Genomic DNA, 19,552 nt, shown 5'->3' on the forward strand with positions numbered 1-19,552 from the left:
CCACGGGGTTTGGTTTTGGGTCTTGCTCATGAAAACACATCTTCAGTGGTTCTGTTCTCTTGATGTTTTCTAGGAAATGGATCGTATTGTCAACCAGATGCTTCACATTGCCCAGTATCTGGAGTGGGATCCCACAGAGCTGAGACCTGTAAGTTTCCAGAAGCAAGGGGAGATGTCCAAGTGAACTTCTGAATGAAAGCAAGATAAAATGTTGACCGTGCATGCGCTCCCAGACTCACCCTCTCATAGGCAGCTTCTCTGGGGTCCTATGCCTTGACCTCTGTTTTCTCTAGGAAAAAATTGAAAAAGAGGAAAAATTGAAAGACATAATTTAAATAATAATACCTAATAATGCTCCCTAACCTTTCCACCAGAGCTAAATTTTTATAACAAGGGTTCAAGGAATTTAGAACTAGAAAGAATTTTAAAGATTTTCTCAATCACGAGATATTAGTAGCTACATTTGGGGGCTCCTATGAGTCAGGTACTAGATGAGACATTTTCTATACCTTTTCTCTTATCATCACTACACGGCTACCCACATAGCAATATTATTTTCATTTTATAGGTGAGCGAAGCCGAACCCAGAGAGTGGGGGTGGCTTGCCCAAGGCCACGTAGGACAGGGCAGGGCAGGGCATGGAACCCTGGCCTCCTCACTGCTGTTTGCTCCCTCACTGCTCTGCCTGCTATAAATCAGAGCACAAAGGGGTAAAACACAAAGCGGATAACACAGCAAAAGAGAAAGAAGGGGACAGAGGGAGGCAGGGAAGTGCAGGATGAAAGTGGACAATTGTTGCTCTCTGGGTTCTGCAGATACTGAAGGAGATGTTGCAGGGGATGGACTATGACCGGGACGGCTTTGTGTCTCTAGAGGAATGGGTCCATGGAGGGATGACCACCATCCCACTGCTGGTCCTGCTGGGCATGGACGACTCTGTAAGTCAGCAAGCCTGAGCTCAGAGAGCTCTTATCTTTCAGAAGCATCAGGTTCCATGCGGAAATCAACATCTATATATGGCCTTGGCTTCTTCCCTTCCCCACTGGGCACACCATAGCCTCTAAGCCAGCCCCAAAGTCCTCTTTTTCCACCTGTTAGTGCCTGGTATATATTCATTCATTTGACTGAGAACACTGACTAAATTAAATAAAGGTACTGTTCTGAACACAGTAAGGGGATTCAAAAATAATATTCCCCTACCAGAAGCTTAGACTCAACCAGGTGGTTTGAGGGTTTGTGTGGGGGGAGTCAAGGAAGAATCCCATCATTTCAATAAATTAGGGTAAAATATGCTAAGAGTCTTGACAAAAGAAGGAAAGGAGGAAGGGAAGGAAAGATACTGATGTGTCCCAAAGTAGAGGTTTTTCAGTGATACTATCTTATTTAACCATCAAAACAACCGGATAAGATGTATATTTTTTCCCCAATTTGTATAGATGAAAAACTGAAATTCTGGGCCTAAAGAGCAAAGGAAGAGCCAGAATTTATTTGCACTTAACTCCAAAGATCCCATGCTTTCGAAATCTCCCATACTGAGGAGTGAGAAAGTGGGAAGAAGCCTTGGGGTCGTTTGGCCTGGTGGGAAGTACCATGTGGGAGTCTGAGGTCTCATCCTTGAGTATAAAGGTCAGGTAGAAGGTGATGTTTGATCTGGTTCCAAGGATGGGTATGATTGGCCGATGGGAAATGATAGAAGAGAAAGTTTATGGCTGGGAGAAAAGCTTGATCAAAGACCTAAATGAAAGAAAGTTCAGAGCGTATTAGAGAAACCTCCCAGTTTTACCAGAATAGGGAATACATATAGAGGCTTGATGTGAAATCCATGGTAATATAAGCCGTATCTGATCTGGTCTGCTTATCTCGCAAGGGAAATCGCTTCCATACACAAAGGAAAGATAAGAACTAGATGGTGGTAAATGCTTGATGTCACTGAATGGTGGACTGTTGCACAGGTTGTGGACAACACCTCTTTGAGATTACAGAAATGCCATAGAGAGGACGTTCAGTTGGGTTAGCCTCTCGCTGGCTGCCATTGCCCATAATGTCTCCATCTGACTGCTCTGCAGTTAAGAAGCTGCGCCTCCGTTCCCAACACTCAAGAACAAAGAATCCTGCAATCATCTTAGCATGTCCAGCACTTTCCAAGTGCTAAGTAGAAATCAAGGAACCAGGAACTATATAACTTCTGCCTTCTTATTCCTTAAGACCCAAAAAGTCAGAGCTGGAAATGATGTTGGTGATCCACACGTTAGTCTCTCTCTTTTACAAACTGAGGGTCAGAGAAGTAAAGGGACTTGCCCTCAGGCACACCCAGTTAGTACCAGAGGCCAACCGCCATATTCCGGAAGAGAATATGCTTATTCAGTGATTCCTTACCAAGAACCTGTCATATGTAATAATCCACCTGAGCTAGGGCATGGTGGGCTCAGATAAGGAAGGCACAGTTTCTGCTATCGGTACTTGAATCAAAGTGGAAGTTCCAGCATTCCTGTTTTTTTTTCCTGAAATGTGAGAATGGAGGTGAGACATTTTAACCACAAGAAAGCAATTTCTATTTCCTATTCTGTTTTGGACTTGCTAAGTCCAAGGCAGCATACAACTCTTTTCATGGAGGGGATCTACTCTCATATGGCTGGAGGAGGGAGAGAGGTCTATTTCTTCAACATTACCCCTGATGTCTCCCCCAAATGCCAAACCAGCCTTGTAGAAGACCGTAATTTACATCAATAAAGGGGCAAACAAAAGCAAATGTGAATGTAGCTTTTATCAAAAGTCTTAAGTGCATTTAAAAATATGCACTAAATTGTAAGTTTTTACATTTAATATTCAAGATTCTAGAGAAAGCATCCCTCGGTAGCTTAAAAAAATCACATAGCCCCTTTAGTTTTTTCAAAACTCATATGGGACAACTAAAAAGTCAGGAGATCTCTGAATGGCACAAATGCAGAGGAGAAATGGTCTGCCCCCCCCCCCCCAGGATGGCGCTGGGGAGGTGACACCCACATCATGCAGACTCCGTTGTGCGGAAATGAAAGGGCCACATGGTGGCGCTATAACCCAAGCAGAAATGTTATTTCAGCCTTCATCTGGGTCCTTTTGCTTCTAACCCCACATCCACGAAAATAGTATCTAAGAAAACAAAACCATCTGATTGAGTTAATAAAGGGATTTTCAGGTAAAATGACAGCTCTGTAGAGTAGATGAAGAAGCTGTGCTGAAGACTGCTGTGATTTCCCTTCTGTCCATAAAGGAAAACCCTAGAATGTGTAAGTAGGGGGAGGGAAGAAAGGAGCATAGACTCAGGCCAGCAAGACCAAGTTATGAAATAAGTCGTTTGTTATTTTATAGTCTTGGACTATTTATATAACTTCTCTAGGGCCCTCTTTCTTCATTTCTGGGATAGGCATAAATCTACCTCCTTACAAACACTCTACTTGCTTTGTGTTCTCCAGTGTCTAACACAGAGAGAAACTTAATAAAAGTTTTAATTCATGATGTGGTAAGCGCTGGATTAGGAGCTTGACTTAACGTTATTTCACTTGATTCTTACAGACATCCTTTGGATGTTTATCAAGTGAATGGATGAATCAGTCTTTCCCTAAATCATTTAATCAATCAGTAAATCTGTTTACTAAAGTGGAAACCATTAAACAACAAGCTATAATTCTATAAAACTCAGATCTTTAAAGAAGCAGTGTTTTGAGGCAGTAAGAAGAAAAATGCTTAGCCCTTCTTTGGGGAGGGGACCAGCATTCGGAAGAGCAGATGGCACTTCCCTGGAGACCATGAGGAGCCCAGTCTGGGCACAGAGATAGATCTGGCTGCCGTGACCACCCCAAACCAGAGGTGCGCACAAGTAGGACCTGGGTGTGAGTCCAGCACACTGTCTCTATGTCAGTGCCCCCCACCTGATTCCAGTAGTTCTTACCGCCCTTAAGACCAGCCCAAGGATGTTAGTCTTTTGATGGAGCCCAAGACAAACAAACGTTCAGAGACAGCATACACGGAGGCATGTTCCTGAAGCCACAGCCTCCCATGAGGCTGTGCTCCCAGAGCTAGAAGTTGGAAGATCTAATGGCACTTAGCAATATGGTTTTTAAGACACCAAAGGATGCTTTCTTCAGAATTTTGAATATCAAATGTAAAAAACTTATAATTCGGTGCCTATGTAAAAATAAATGCATTAGACTTTCAATTAATAGAAGTTACGTTCACATTTGCTTTTGTTTGCCTCTTTACCATTGTAAATTATGGTCTTCTAGGAGGCTGGTTTAGCATTTGGGGGAGACATTGGGTGTAATGTTGAAGATACAGTTTCTCTCTCTCCCTCCTGCAGCCTTAGGAGAGTGGATTCCCCTCTCATATGTGGTTGTATGAGGCTTGGCTTCACTCGTGGGTAAGGATGAATTTGCTTCTGGGCCAAGTCAGGAGGAAGTGGTTTAACCTCTCTCTATCTCTCTTTACTATTTTATCTGTGTACAGAAAGTTGAAAGAAGTGGGTTGTTTTTGCTAAATGACTTTTTCCTGATTACAAAACTGGTACACTCTCACTGTAGAAGAAAACATGGAAAACATATTTTTTTGGAAAAAACGGTAAGGAGAAATTAGAGATTAAAATACATCTGTGGTACTGCTAACAGTAGCTAACTTCTGTTAACAGTTCAGTGACGTTTCTTCCCATCTTAGATCTTGTGTTAAACTGAGATTATAATACATCATCAAATTTGCATTCACTTAGCATTGTATCATGAGCACATTCCAATGCCATTAGATAATCTTTTTAGTATCTTTTTGATGATCCATTAACGATAAATCCAACTAACCTTTGGAAAATTTTTGCAACCTTCAGGATATTTCCAGTTTTCCATTTTTTAAAAACAGTTTTGGATTAAACACCTGGAAGAGCACAAAAATGTTCATCTGACTTTCAAACATCATTTTTTGAGGGGGTCCCTGGGAGGCTCAGTTGGTTAAATGGTAAGCTCTTGATTTCAGCTCAGGCCATGATCTCAGGGTCCTGGGATCAAGCTCCACGTTGGGCTCTCTGCTCCAGAGTCTGCTTCTCCTTCTCCCTTGATCCCTGACCCCCCCCTTCAAATAAATACATCATTTTTTAAAAAAGAATTATTTCTTTAGAATAGAACCCAAGAAGCAGAATTTCTAAGTCAAAAGCTGTAAACATTTAAAGGATGATGATGGACAGATGGATGGATAGACAGACAGACGATGGATAAGGAATTTGTTCTGACTTACCCTTCTGCCAGCCACATAGGAGAGGTCTTCTTTTATCCCCACTCAGATATTCCTGATTTTTAATATTTGCTAATTCTAGAAACAAAGGATTTTATCTTGATTTGCACTTCTTTTGAAAGAATCCCTAAAACCGTTCAACGACTCTCTTGTATTCCACATGTGAGAAGAGTCTTTTTAGAAAAAAAGAGAAATGTCCAGGAGCCACCACCCCCGCCCCCTGCCAGCCTGCTCAGCCTCTCCTTTGCTCGTACCCCTGCAGGGCTCCAAGGGGGACGGGAGGCATGCCTGGACCATGAAGCACTTCAAGAAGCCCACCTACTGCAACTTCTGCCACATCATGCTGATGGGCGTTCGGAAGCAAGGCCTGTGCTGCGTCTGTGAGTCAGCTTCCTTCAAACCCCTTACCCCGGGAATGGCCCTGCTCTGCACATACCTAAGCCATTCTTCAGGACAGTCTAGGGATTGCTACTTCTAGCTTGAAGGACCCCACAGCAGGGAATAAAGCAAGAGCTCTCTGTCCTTTTTTTTGGCGTTACCCATGTGAAATGGACAACCGCTGTCCTGTGATTGGAATTCTGCCAAGGGCCACTGAGCCCGGGCGGGGGTGCGGGGGAGATTCACGTTCATACATCATTTTGAAACATCTCACACTCATTTGAGTTGGGTTTTGCTAGCGAATGTTTATTTTGCTGAAGCTGGGGGTGTTTCTTAAGAAATAAGATAAAACTGCTATATAAATGCAATGGAAATTAAAACTCTGCTGTTTCTCTTTATGATCCATTTAGTAAAGTCAGAAAAGAGAGGAGGGAAGAAAGCTCAGGGAGAAAGGAGGGAAGGAGACCAGAAAGGAGAACCGGAGAAAGATGGAAAGGGGAGGAAGGAGAAGGGGTGTTGTAGGAAGGAGAGTGGAGAGAGAGTGCAGGGGGAGAGGAGGAGAGGCTACAGCACACAAAGGCTTTATAGGGCCCAGGGGCTGTGGCACAGAGTCCCACCAGCTACCTTATCACAGAGGCAGCAAACCCTCTGCCGGGACCCACCAGGCCCTGGTGAGCTGCGGCTGCAGGAGAGCCCCTGAGTGCAGGTCAGGCCACTGAACGTTTATCCAAGCTGCACACATGAGCTAGTCAGCAAGTGACATGGCCACAGAAGCCACCTGAGCAGGGCTGGGCCGTGGGTCTACCAAGAGCAAGCGCCCATGGGAGAGTGAAGGGCCCCCCCCCAATCCCTCCAGCACCCAGTCACGTCCAGCCCTCACATACACTCCTCTTATAGAAGAACCCAGTCTCATTGCTGGTAGGTTCGAGGCCTGTGGGCCTTCCTGTTTGCATAGTAAGAAGTGGTAACAACACAATAATAATTTATGGGAGAGCTATTCTGACACACACAACGCTATACAAACTATCTCATCTGATGCTGTAAAAGCCTTGCAAAGAGAAAGAGAGCCCATTTTATCCCAATTTTATAGAAAATACTGAATTTTAGAGACAGGAAGAAAGTTACCCACGATTGTGTGTGCGGTGACCAGTGGCAGAGCCAGAGTTCAGGCCCAGGCCTGCCTAATTCCAAAGTGAGGAGCACCCCTGGTCTTTCCGTTTCCTCTACAGAATGCATGGCATTAGTTGTACTGAGCAGGTTACACTTCCCTTAAGTGGAACGTCTTTTCTGGGGATGTTTTCTTCCTGCATTCATGCTGTGCAGAGGCAGTGTGATGGGGTAGAGGGTACAGAAACGTGTCTGGGAGAGAACTATGGACTCTCCTCTCACTGAGCAACTGGAGGCAGTTTCAAATTTCCATTTGGAAAGCCAGTGCGCATAGGTTCCTGGCCTCTAACCGGTCACCCAGAGGGAGGCACAGAACTCGGTTGGAGTGGAGGTGGTGGGCAGACGGCTGAACCTTCCTAGGTAACCACTCACAAGCACTTTCTTTCTTTCTATCTTTCTTTTTTTTTCTTTTTTCCAGACTGCAAGTACACTGTCCATGAACGCTGTGTCTCCAAAAACATTCCTGGATGTGTCAAAACATACTCAAAAACCAAAAGGGGTGGTGAGGTTAGTGATCTCTCCTGCCTTGTTCTACTGCATGCTGCATCCCAGGCAACATGTCCATTACCACAGACTCCTGGGCAGGAAGCTTTCTCAGGCCCCTGCTCTGCCTCGGGGACAGCCTTTATATCATCCTGTTCATCCATCAACCCATCAGCATCTTCCCGGTACCCACCATGTGCCAAGCACTGTGCTAGGGGGTCCCCAGGTTACAAGATGGTCCCCAGTTTGTGCTGTCTTGTAGGAGAGCTACAGACACGCAAGCAAAGTATAAGCAAGTGAGATGTAGGATAACGGTAGGGCTGTGTGTGACAGACAGTGGAGACACCAGGGAGGAGGCTGGGGAAGGTTCCACAGAAGAAGTGGCATTTGAGTTGTGCCTTGAGCCCAAATTGGGAGGACTTCACAAGGCATCAGGGAGGACAAGGCACCCCAAGCCGAAGAAGCCTTGAGTGCAAGGCATGGAGACGTGGCCTAGTCTAGGATCTGTACTTAGTCTGGTGGGACTGGAACAGAGGATGCTTAAAGGGAAGTGACAGGAGATGTCCTCCAGAAGTGGTAGGTCTGGCCTGGGGAAGTTCTCGCGAGGCCAGCTGAGGTGTCAGAAAGGCATCTCCTGCACAGTGAAGGGGCCTCTGCAGAGTTGTAACCCCGTGAAGAGACACGAAGAGATGATTGGGTTTGCGAATTAGGTTAACTGCTCTGACCTTGGGGCAGGAGACAGATCAGAGCGAGGAACAGAGTTTCTCCAACAGTTCAGGCAAGAGGCAGTGCCACACCAAGGGACTGCCTCAGGGGGACGGGGGTCCTGTACTCACCATGCTTAATACACTCACGTTGACAACAGCAAACATGGCAGTGGCAGTGTCTGTGTTGAGGGTCCCCTGGCCATGCTGGTTGTTGCATATTTTGGTTGTCTCCTGGCTGAGGGAAAGGAGAGGAGGGGAGAGTTGGAGACATAATCTGGAGGTAGCACTAGGACTTGGTGATGGGGACGTAGTGGATGGGAGTGAGGAAGAGGTTAGGAATGGCTCCCAGGTTTTGGCCATTGGGTGGTGCCATTCACAGAGTCTGGAACTAGGCTCTCCTTAAAATGAGCAGGGGAGGGGCACTCTTGAGTCCATTCAACCTGAGTGAGGAGATGATTAGTGGCAGGGAGTGGCATCCAGCCCTCCACAGGACTCCTGAGGGAGAAGGGTGATCCAGGACACGCGTGCATGCCTCATGAGATGCCGCATGGTCTCTTGTCTACGCCTGCACCACGCCCATACACACCTCTTTTCATGTCCATACCTTTCACCAGGACGCACCACCTACTTCCTGGGCTCAGGCCCTAAGCCTACATCTGGCCATTTGCACACATGCCACAGAGGGAGGCCGCTCATGGGCCAGCAGAACACATTCTCAACCTTCTGAGTCTTCAGGGGTAACCCAGGTCCTTCGCCATCTCTTCTGAACCCAGAAGAGGTTGGAGAAGGCAAGACGGTGGTGGGACATAGCCATGGACTTGGAATCAGAAGACCTGGCCATGAGTCCCTACTTGGCCACGTACCAGCCTGGGACCTACGACCAGTCACTTAACCTCTTTGAGGCCTCATGTTTTTTCTCTGCAAAATGAAGATAACCAGAATCTCAGAGCAAATTCATTGCAACCACATGGATGACAAATTGATCAGCAAACAGGTTATTTTATACGAGTGGGGATGTGCAGCAGGTGAGAAGCTACAAAATAAACATGACACCTCTTCCAGAGCAACAATTTCACCGAAAACCTTTAAGGGAGAGGACATGGTAACTTAATTGATAAGTAACTTTAATCAAGCTTTTACTTAATACACATATGGATGGAATCATGCAAATATTCCGTGTGTGTGTGTGTGTGTGTGTGTGTGTGTGTGTTTTTAATTTGTCAGGGAGAAACAGAGTAAACACAAGCAGGGGGAGAGGCAGGCAGAGGGAGAAGCAGGCTCTTCTCTGAACAGGGAGCCCAATGTGGGACTCAATCCCAGGACCCTGGGATCATGACCTGAGCTGAAGGCAGACGCTTAACCGACTGAGCCACCTAGGCATCTGTCCATGTGTTTTTATTATCGTGTCTGTAGTTGGCTCTTCAGGCTGTGCCTTCATCCCTGCAGAGGCCATACCCTCTCTATTCTGCTGTTTAGAGTGGCCAGCAGAAAATCTTGAGAAGTTCTGTAGAATTCCTGGATAGAGCTAACTGAGGGTTTAGGCTCCCAGAAGGTGGTCTCATGGGGCACTTCGGCTTCACTTGCATTCACACACGTACTCGGACTTTCCCACCTGCTTCCTAAGTTCCTGGGTGGCGCTAGTGGCATTTCCAGGGCAGGGAGCAGATAGAAGCAGCTCTCTAGGAAACAGATACACAGACTGCTGGCTGCTGACCCACACTAACGTCTTTGAACTTTTTCCTCTAACTTCCTTCTAGAGGTTTTCTCAATCTTAGCTGCACATTATCACGCATGGTGCTTTAAAATAAACTAATGACGAGTCCTGTCTTTGGAGACTCTGATTTATCTGATCTGGAGTGAGGGCTGGGCATTAGGACTTCTAGAAGCTCCTAGGCAGTTCTAATGGACTGAGCACCACTGGCCAATAGAAGATGGGAGCGTGAAGGGAGTTATTCCTCAGCAGGTACGTCTCAAGGCCCAGAGCTGTGCCAGGGAGCCTCTTCCACGTGCGCTCTCTTTAACTGCCCCCAGAAAACCCAGCGGGGGGGACTTATCATACCAGTTTCTATAGGTGAGGGACCTGAGACTCAGGGAGGTCCAGGAACTGGCCCAAGGTCACCCCGCTGCAAAGTGGAAGGTCAGTGACTCCAGCGGGCTCCATCCGTGGCCCGGGCCCTCTAGTGCTTGCCTGCATCGCGCTGCCTTCCAGGAGAGGGCGCACACAAGCACACCACTCCACAGGGAGTTCTGCAGGACAGATGGACTGCCAGACAAGACGCTGCTCAGAGGCTTGCCTACCAGGGTGAATGAGTTATTCAAAGTGCAGCCCAAGTGGTTTTTCCTCGACTTTGATTAGCACGATTGCAGTTAGGGAGGGACCGAGTCTATGCAGTTCGGCAAAGCAGCCCCGTGTCCACCAAGTCAAGTCCACTGAACAGAAGGCAGCCCGTCGGCCCTCCCCAGTCCTGGGCTCCTCTCAGACCCTTCTCCTCAGGGTTGTGGCCCTGCAGCCCTCCCTGGCACCCTTCCCTTCCCTCCTGCAGGTGATGCAGCACGCGTGGGTGGAAGGGAACTCTTCCGTCAAGTGTGACCGGTGCCACAAAAGTATCAAGTGCTACCAGAGCATCACCGCGCGGCACTGCGTGTGGTGCCGGATGACGGTGGGTCGGCGTACAGGGTGGCCCTGTTTCTTTTCTGTGTGTTTTTGCTCAAGCTGCAGCCAGGGAGCAGTGGATGTCCTGCCAGAGGGCATGAGCGGAGCTAAGGAGAGCAAGACCAGGAGGACAAGAGCCCCCGCTCCAGGCTCTGAGTCTAACAGTGTCTCCAGGGCTTCTCCAGGCTGCCTGGAGAAAAGGTGACCCCAGAACCAGGGAGCGAGAGCTGCTGAAGAAGAAGGGCCGGTCCACTGCCTATGTGGCCAGGGAGCTGTGAGCAGTCACCAGACCATTAGCTGTCTCACCTGGGTGTCGTCTGGGGCCAGGGGCACAGGGTAGGAGTGGAAATAGACACGAGAGCCCCTGCTCCTCAAGGCATCTGTTGAAGGCACACCCCTTACAGCAGCCCCACTCCACAGCAGAGGTCTATGTCCCCTTGGGACACCTGACGCTGCCCGCCCTGCCTGCCGTGGAAACTCTGTGTCTTGTCTTGTCCCCCTGACCAGGTATCAGCCTCAGAAAAGATGTGTCTGCACATCAGGCTGTAGATGTCTTAAAATGTACAGGAAGAGTCTCAGGTTTTATTTCCAGCCTCTCACAAGTTTGTTCAACAAGCTCTCCTTCCTTACAGAGTCTCAGAGCCTAGGTCCAAGGGGGTTTCTGGAATCCACAGGGCCATGCCTCACCGAAGGGTCCCAGCCTGCCCATGACCATTTCACTCCAGCAGTCGTGGACGGCGCTCAATCTCCTTTGTCTCTGCCTGCAGCCAATATGACACCCCTGACCACATCACGCTACACACACACACACACACACACACACAGCTATCCTGCCAAAGCTGGCAGTGCATAAGGATTTGGGGGAGTATTGCATTGCTGGCTCCCTGGCAAGTCTCTGAAGGCTCACACCTGAACTGACCCCGGTTAGCCTCACTCACTTGCTTCTTCATTCTTCCCTCCAGTTTCACCGCAAATGTGAATTATCAACGTTGTGTGATGGTGGGGAACTCAGAGACCATATTTTGCTGCCCACTTCAATATGTCCTGTGACGCGGGTAAGTGCTGCCCCACCAGGCCTCTGGGCTCTCTGGGTTCCTGGTTCAGATGCAGGTGGCATTCAGACAGCCACCTCCTTCCGAGGGCTTCCCACAACTCCTAGGTTTTGTGTTTACATGTTTGAAAGCTCAGGGCGGCACTCATCAGCTTGTGAGAGAAAACTCCCCTGATTGGGGCTCTCTGTTGGCCTTCTTGAATGCTCCAAAATGGCCCATGGAGAAAGCACGTACATTCTACGCACTTTGCCAGCCCAGCAAGCTGCGGGAATTTCTGTCCCCACCTGTGTGCGGCTCGGCCTCCCTTGTCCCTGTCAGCCTGTCTCTTTTGTCGAAACATGAATCTCTCCCCTCTTAGGCGTCCAAACCTTGTTTGGAGATGAAAGCAGGAATATTGATGTCCCTTTAGGTCCTTCTGAAATTTTCTGTCTCTTGTGTTGGATATTCCTCTTTTGGACCAAACACCGAACACCTTAACGATCCCTTCTATCTTCAAGATGTTGCCAGGGCCTGCGGGCCCCTCTCACCTCACCCCTGACTTGACCAGCTACTCCTTTTTCATGAAAAAAAAAAAAAGAAAGAAAGAAAGGAACAGCACTCCCTTGGAAAACCAGTTGGCAGTACCTACTAGGTTGGAAAAACACTAACTCCATGACCCAACATGTCCTCCTGGGTATCTGTCTGAGAAATACAAGGGCTTGTTTCACCAAAAGGCCGGCGCAAGAATGTCCATATTGATCTTGTTCGTAACAATAAAAAACTAGAGACCGGCTAAATGACCACTGACCACAGGGGTCTGAGGCATACCCGTGTAATGGAATACCTCATTGCAGCGTGAGAGAGCCATGCTTAGCTGCAACAGCACGGGCAGTCTCAAAGATAGATGCTCAATGGAAGAGACTAGACTTAAAAAAGACATGCCCTATGATTCCATTTATGAAATTCCAAAGCCAGGTGTCAAAGCTTGACGAGACCGTAGTGACAAGGGCATATATGTATATAGAAAAACTGGGGATGGAGATTTGAGGATTTTAACACATGTGAAATAAACATCAATAGAAAATAATCAACATTGAAGAAAACAAACAAAACTAAAAGAAATGACTTAACGCAGTATCCCATCGTTTAGATAGTGCTGAGCAGAAAAGCCAGGTCTAAGACAAGGCTTTCCAGAACTTGAGCTTCTAAATCAACAAAGATTTCTGTCAGTTTTAGAGTTTCTTCTCCCCAGGTCTGTTCCAGTGTCTCCAAGTTAAAGTCAGAGCAAAGAATGACAGAGGCCTGGGGAGTCCTAGAGAGACCCATAGGGAGCATGTCTTTTCTTTTTTTTTTTAGGTTCAAGCCCCATTTTGATAAACTCCTCCCTACTCTCTACTGGTTTTGCAGTATCTTTGTATTAACTATTTGGTTTTTTTCTGATTTTTTGTTTTTTTATTTTAACTAGGGCATTTTAAAAAAATATACGTTTGTCTTTCTCGTCACAGGACAGGCAAGGTGGGAAGTCTGATGGCAGTGTGTCAGCCAAGACTGAACTTGTGACGCAGGTACTTCAGCAAGTCCCAAGTCCGGTCTCTCGTTCTAAGCGTGTCCAAGGCTGCCTGCGGGGAGGACAGGGTTTGGATTCTAGAGAAATAAATCTCAACATTTGCTTTCTCATCTGATTAATTACATAAATACATCACACAAGAGGGACACTTTATTTCCAGCTTCTGATTATTTTTGACCACCACTCTATTGACAAGTGGTAAAAAGGGAGGTTGGCTGATTCCATTGCTGGTCATATTAACTTTATCACCTCTTTAGGAACAAGTCATGTAAAACTTATTGAAAACATACAATGGGTTTCCCAAGACGGTCAAGCTGTTTCTAGAATGTGATTTGCCAAAACAAAGTTCACCAGATCCAAAAGTTCCTTTTTATCCTTAAATGTATACGTAAGAATATATACTTAAGAATTTTTTAAAAAGATCTTACGTATTTGAGAGAGAGACAAAGCACAAGCAGGGGGAGGGGAAGAGGAAGTTGGAGAGGGACAAACAGACACCCACCAAGCAAGGAGCCTGATGTGGGGCTCCACTCGAGACCCAATCCCAGGACCCTGAGTTCATGATCAGAGCCAAAGTCGGACTCTTAATGGATTAAGCCACCCAGTCGCCCCTTAAGAACTCATTTTTTACTTGGGTTCACCAAGTAAGAGTATTAGAAAAGGAAATGGAAAACTAGGGTTTCCTCCTCTGTCTCCGAGCCTCATGTTTTCTTGTTTGGAAAAGGGCATTGCAGTCCCTACACTGCCCACCTCCCAGAGATGCTCTAAGATTAAATGAGAACATGAAGATTAGTATGTCTTGAAAATTAAAACATAAGCAACAATGATGGAGAAACCATAGTAAAATGGCATAGCCCTAGACAAGTAGAAAGGCAGAAAGTCAGGTGGAACAGATACACACACACACAAAGAAGGTGTACCATATACCAGCTATTTACAGCTTGCAACTGTCTGGTTATCCTGCATCTGTTTTGATTGGGAGTGTCCATGCTGTACAGATGATTAACTATTTTGAATATCATCCCCGGAGGTAAGGAATTACTCCTTAGGCTCCAAGATGCTTCTGGGTGTCACACAGACAGTCACTCTGGGCAGATGAGAAAATTCTTAAACATTCATAAAGAATGCCAGCATCCATTTCAAACAGCACAGTGCTGTGCTTGCTGAAATTTCAGCTTGCGATCTGAAAAGGTAGGCCTCACGCATCTCCCTATCAGTCTGTCCCTCAGCTGTGTCCACTGGTGTTTATTAAGTCCCCACTGCCCAGTCTGGTGTCACGGGGTGCTTGGTAGGAGGGTTACACGCACACCCGCCCTGCTCCTAAGGCATTTAAAATCCAGTTGATATTTTGAGACATTTGCCTAAGAACACATGAAACAAAACCCACATGAATGGACAGCAAAGGGAACCCAGAAGATATTCTGTGTTTCAAGTGCAGTGGTCTTAGCTGCAGTGATAGAGGAAAGCTTCATAGAGGATATAGCTCTTGAGTTGGACCCTAAGAATGCAAAGTTCTTTTTAAGAGATTGCAAAAAAGGAAGAGGGCTCTTCAGAGCATCAAGGGGGAGAAGAAACCAGTGCGAGCAGACCCCCAGGGTGGGAAGGCAGGGGACACACTGACTGGAGAGTCAAAGCCAGACTGGACTGGGACTGCCACTGAAGCTCTTAGCATTTAAGAGGCAACAGATTGGGACTGTGTTAAAATGTCATGGATACCACATCAGGAGATTGGGATTTTTATCTTCTGGGCAACAAGATGTCATTAAAGGTTTCTGAGTGGAAGTGGCAGGACTGATGTCCTGGGAAGGAACTGTATACAGGTCTTACCTGAGGTGGGAAAGGCCCGAGCAGTGTGGGTACCATGGTGACTGCCAGAGATAAAGGGACATTCGAGGAAGTAATTGTCAGGATAGGGTCTTCCCTAGATGATGAGCAGAATGATAATAGTATGTTTAAGGGAAACAGTTCCAGTTTTGTGGGGCACATGAGTTTGCAATGATAGTGAGATGTTTGGCTAAAGTATCCATTGGACAGTGAGAAATGTGGAACCAGAGCTCAAGAGAAAGACGAGGGCTAGAAATGTGGATGTGGAAGGTGCTAGTGGAAGTGATGGTTAACTTCACGAGTGTAATTTGGTGGGTGTGTATGGCCAGAAGACCACAACTTCTAAAGTTATACTCAGTTGTATCCCTCACAAAGTGTAATCTTGTGCTTCCAGCCAATGCCTGACTGACTCAGTGGGTGGAGGTGTGACTCTTGATCTCAGGGGCTGTGAGTTTAAGCCCCACATTGGGCATCGAGCTTCCTCAAAAAAAAAAGAATTAAAAAATATATCTTTAATCTTGTGCTTATAGACATAATACCACACCATTGTTGAATGATTTGAAGCTATGGTGCCATTGCCGCATCTCTGATCCCAGCCTCAAACTCACTGTTAACACTGCGTAGGTCCACTTACGTCAAAGACACTTAGCTGCTTAACCCTTCAGGAAATTCAGCCGGGGAACAAAGACCTACCTCCCTACTCCCTCTGCTCTGTGCCGGGAACTGCTTCCCGTCCACCTTTTCTGGAAGCCATCTTAGCGTCAATTCTCATCTCCTTCGACGTCTCGGCTGGACAAAGAGCTAATTTCTTTTTCTTTTATCTTTGAAGTATAAGATCATTCCCACCCCGGGTACCCACCCCCTGCTGGTCTTGGTGAACCCCAAGAGTGGAGGGAGACAAGGAGAAAGGTATGTTCTCTTCTTTTTCAAAATGAGAGGCTGAGACAAGTTCACGCAGGTTTTTTTTTCTTCCCCTTAAGAGGGTAGACTGCAGAGCCAGGCAGATGTGTGTTCCAACCCCCAACCGCTTTCTGACCTGGTTCAGCTAACTGCTTAACGTCTCTATGGTCTGGTTTCCTCCACTCCTCTCATAGCTCCGTGGTGAGGATTAAAGCAGACACATCCTTAGCCTAGGGCCCATCGAATGAACCATTATTACGGCTCCCAAGTTCCAACCAGGTTCGGAGACGAAGATTTCCTTCCCAGCCTCACAGGCCCTTCCTTGATTAAGAGCAGTGGCAAGACTTGCCTGATTGGGACCTCTTGGCCTGTCCAACTCCTGAGAAAGTAGGGCACGACCTCCTCAGGGAAGGAAATGCCCCATCTCCTGGAAGCACTGAGGGAATGGGAGGAGAGAGGGAAATTGGGTGAACCAGCTCTGCCTCTCCGTCCTGTTCAGCTCAGGATCACGGACAGATGAGGCAGTGATCTGGAACCCAGGTTTACAAACATAATAAGTAGGGTTAAAGCAAGAACTATGAGAACCTCTCTTCTCCCACCCACCATCATCCAAGGTGCAGGACACCCCTCCTGAACTGACCTGATTAGTCCCAAGTTGGAACCTGACACCAAGCCTAGAGGTGGTCACTGCCCCTGGCTTCCCCTGCTCAGCCCCACTTCCTGCATTTCCTCCTGATCCCAGGTTCTAGTGGGCTTTCCAGAGAGGGTTCCTTGTTACCTTTGTATAGTCCACAAAGAGCAGAATTGCACGACCTAGAATATATGGAACTTCTGGGAGAAGGACAGAGCTTTAAGAGAATAGAAGTTTTATTCATCTGCAAGGGAGGATAGTCCTGGGGTTGAATGCTACTTGGATGGTGGGGAGGCCTTGAGTCAGGGCGTGGGGGTGTGAATGGTACAGCTGGACCTGGGACTTCAGGGTCTGCTGGGCCTTGTGCTGTCTTCTCCCCTCTTGGGTTGAAATGCACCCAGATTCCCGCCACTGGTGGGCTCCAGAGGTGTTTGCCCTACTGTGACTTCTCACAATGACATTCTCCCTCTCTGTCTCTCTTTCTGTCCCTCTTTCTTTCTTTTTTGTTTTTTCCATAGAATTCTTCGGAAATTCCACTATCTGCTCAACCCCAAACAAGTTTTCAACCTGGACAATGGGGGGCCTACCCCAGGGTATGGAGAAACAATCGTTACTTCTCTCTCCTCCTCCCCCTTCCATCTATGGAGGATACCTTTCTCTGGTCACCCTCCTTGTCTCTCCTTCATCTGTGGACTTATCCTTCCTGCCCTTTTACTCTGTTTTGTCTTCATTTCCTCACCTCTGCTCTTACTCGCTCCTGGGGTTGCTCCTTGGGGCTAGCTCCGGAAAGAGGCCTCCTGGTGTACTTCACCCTAGAAAAAGTTGTTGTTTTTGTGAAAGAGAAAAAGCACACATGCCATTCGTTGGAATGACAGGAAGAGCGGGCTAGTAAATTACGTGAACATCTCTGCAAGGCTGTGTTCGCGGTGGCTTCACACTGAGTCATCAGGGAGGAGGAAAGCGTTTTCCTAGCGCAGTCAGCAGTTCGGAAATCTGTACAGCTGACTCAGAGTTCTGCGGCATGTGCTGCTGGGGAGGATTTTAGGATCGAGGCAATTGGTTATTCAGTGAAATCAATGCCCCCCCCCCCCCGATTCTCCCATTTAGAGGGTATTAAGCTGCCCCTGGCCCTTCTCCTGCAGGTGACTGTTGGCTGTTTCACTGCCCATTAGAGCGGGAGAGTGAGGCAAGGAAGCAGGGAGCCCCTTGCAGCCGTTCGCATCCCATCCCCCACCCCCACCCCCATCTGGTAGGAGAGGCTGGGCCCCATGGTACACTAATGTGATGGCTGTGGGTCCCTGTAATCAGAGGCCGCTTCAGCATCGGGCCTGGAAGGCTCCCAGCCTGGGCTTCTTACCAGACAGAGCTGGTGCACTAGGGACATCTGCTGGCATGCCTGAGCCTGTCTGTGTCCAGGCCGGCTTTTCAGATCCGTGCACCCTGGGCTGAGCTTCCCAGCACAAGGCTGCTTGGCCCAGCCTCCCAACCTTCGTTCCCAGGCTCAGTCCAGCAAGACCCTCAGTGGGTGGGGGCAGGGGAAGGGGCTGCAGGAGGGACTCTAAAAAGGCACTATGTCCCAGTCTTTTGTTGTTTGACACAGAGCTGTTATTTATATGGCTATGATGGTGCCAGACCCAGTTAAAAGGAGAAAGAAATATGAGTGTAAGTCCAGGTTTTACGTGTAAAACCAATTTCTAAACAGAGCCCACCGATGCTCTGGGTGTGCCCTAGTCACCATGATCGTAATCACTCCCCCATCGTGACCTGTGACTGGAAGGCAATCTGCAAGCCGCTTTACTAGCCCCCTCTCTTTCAGGGCTAGTAAATTGTTTCTGCCCCATTTGGCAGCTTGTTGAAGCCAATGGACCTCTTCTCAGAATTTTTCTTAATGCGTAAAATGAAATATACATGATCCTCAGGGAAACGAACTATACTGAAAGACAGTAATCAAAATATTAAAAACAAAAGTATTGTGCTACCGGAATATATGTGATTTACTAACACATTTTTGGTAAGATCCAGAGGCGGATCTAGTAACGACCGTTAATTAAAGCAGTGATGAGCATAAGTGGTAGTAAGGGCAGCTGCCAGAACTGTAGTATAATATGAAAATACCTGTGAATTTGACTTCTAACAAAGTCATCAGTATTATTCGAACCTCTGTGATTTGTTGCCCACTTCGATAACTGGAGAGGCTAAATCTCAGGCCCTACACAAGGTAAGAATGTACCATTTTTTCCTCCCAAGTTCATGGCCCTCTGGATTCTATCTACAGATGCCTTAGAGCTTTGTGAGCCCCCCATGAAGAGCCGTGGTGCTCCCTCCACTTCGGTCCAGACCCACAGGACAGTGGGATGGAGATCCAGCTAGTTCACTACATCTGAATTACAGGAGAGCTTGGGAGGACAGAGCAGGAAGGAGAGCCAGAGAGGAGTGGGAACATTGGGGTTGATTGTATTGGTGCCCAAAGAAGTAAACGGTGGCCTCCTCCGTACAAATAGCAGCAGATCTAGAAAAACCATTTTCTTTTGTGTTGAACATTGAGTCAGATTCTCCTTCTACAAGGAAGGCTCCCCAGGATTCTTCCCGATTCTTCCCTATTCTTCCGCAGCCCTGAAGTTCTGGTCTCAGAATACTAAGTGATCCCCTCAACCCCAAAAGGAGTCAGGGCTGTAACATACTCCCAGGGAACAGGGGAGACGCTGACTCAAGCAGTGTCAAATGTCAGCCACAGCCTAGTAAATAAGACCATTTTGGCCTTTTACTTCTCAGGTTGAACTTTTTCCGTGATACTCCAGACTTTCGTGTTCTGGCCTGCGGAGGAGATGGGACAGTCGGCTGGATTTTGGATTGCATTGGTAAGAATGGACTGGGAGGGCCTTTAGAGTTTATTAATGATAAGTATATTGAAAGTCAGAGACAGGCAATCAACAGGAGAGAGAAATGGAGCCATGTCTTGTT

The 19,552-nt window shown here is 47.4% G+C and overlaps 1 protein-coding gene across 4 annotated transcripts in view; it reads left to right on the top strand.

The window, feature by feature from the left end:
* Nucleotides 1-19,552, top strand: part of DGKG (diacylglycerol kinase gamma) — a 210,199-nt gene that overhangs the window by 76,142 nt on the left and 114,505 nt on the right. For 3 of the 4 annotated variants that reach the window (XR_009402469.1, XM_059391334.1, XM_059391333.1), the window contains exons 8-17: nucleotides 74-148; nucleotides 816-938; nucleotides 5,513-5,630; nucleotides 7,214-7,302; nucleotides 10,529-10,645; nucleotides 11,601-11,693; nucleotides 13,175-13,234; nucleotides 15,890-15,969; nucleotides 17,110-17,184; nucleotides 19,364-19,449. Coding sequence is in view for 3 of the 4 variants with exons in the window: in XM_059391334.1 (XP_059247317.1) it covers nucleotides 74-148; nucleotides 816-938; nucleotides 5,513-5,630; nucleotides 7,214-7,302; nucleotides 10,529-10,645; nucleotides 11,601-11,693; nucleotides 13,175-13,234; nucleotides 15,890-15,969; nucleotides 17,110-17,184; nucleotides 19,364-19,449 (916 nt within the window). In the remaining variant the exon portion in view is untranslated. The remainder of the gene's footprint in view (nucleotides 1-73; nucleotides 149-815; nucleotides 939-5,512; nucleotides 5,631-7,213; nucleotides 7,303-10,528; nucleotides 10,646-11,600; nucleotides 11,694-13,174; nucleotides 13,235-15,889; nucleotides 15,970-17,109; nucleotides 17,185-19,363; nucleotides 19,450-19,552) is intronic. The other variant, XM_059391335.1, reaches the window with a different exon arrangement.

Source organism: Mustela nigripes, chromosome 2 (assembly GCF_022355385.1).
Source record: "Mustela nigripes isolate SB6536 chromosome 2, MUSNIG.SB6536, whole genome shotgun sequence".
Classification (NCBI taxonomy): Eukaryota; Metazoa; Chordata; class Mammalia; order Carnivora; family Mustelidae; genus Mustela; species Mustela nigripes.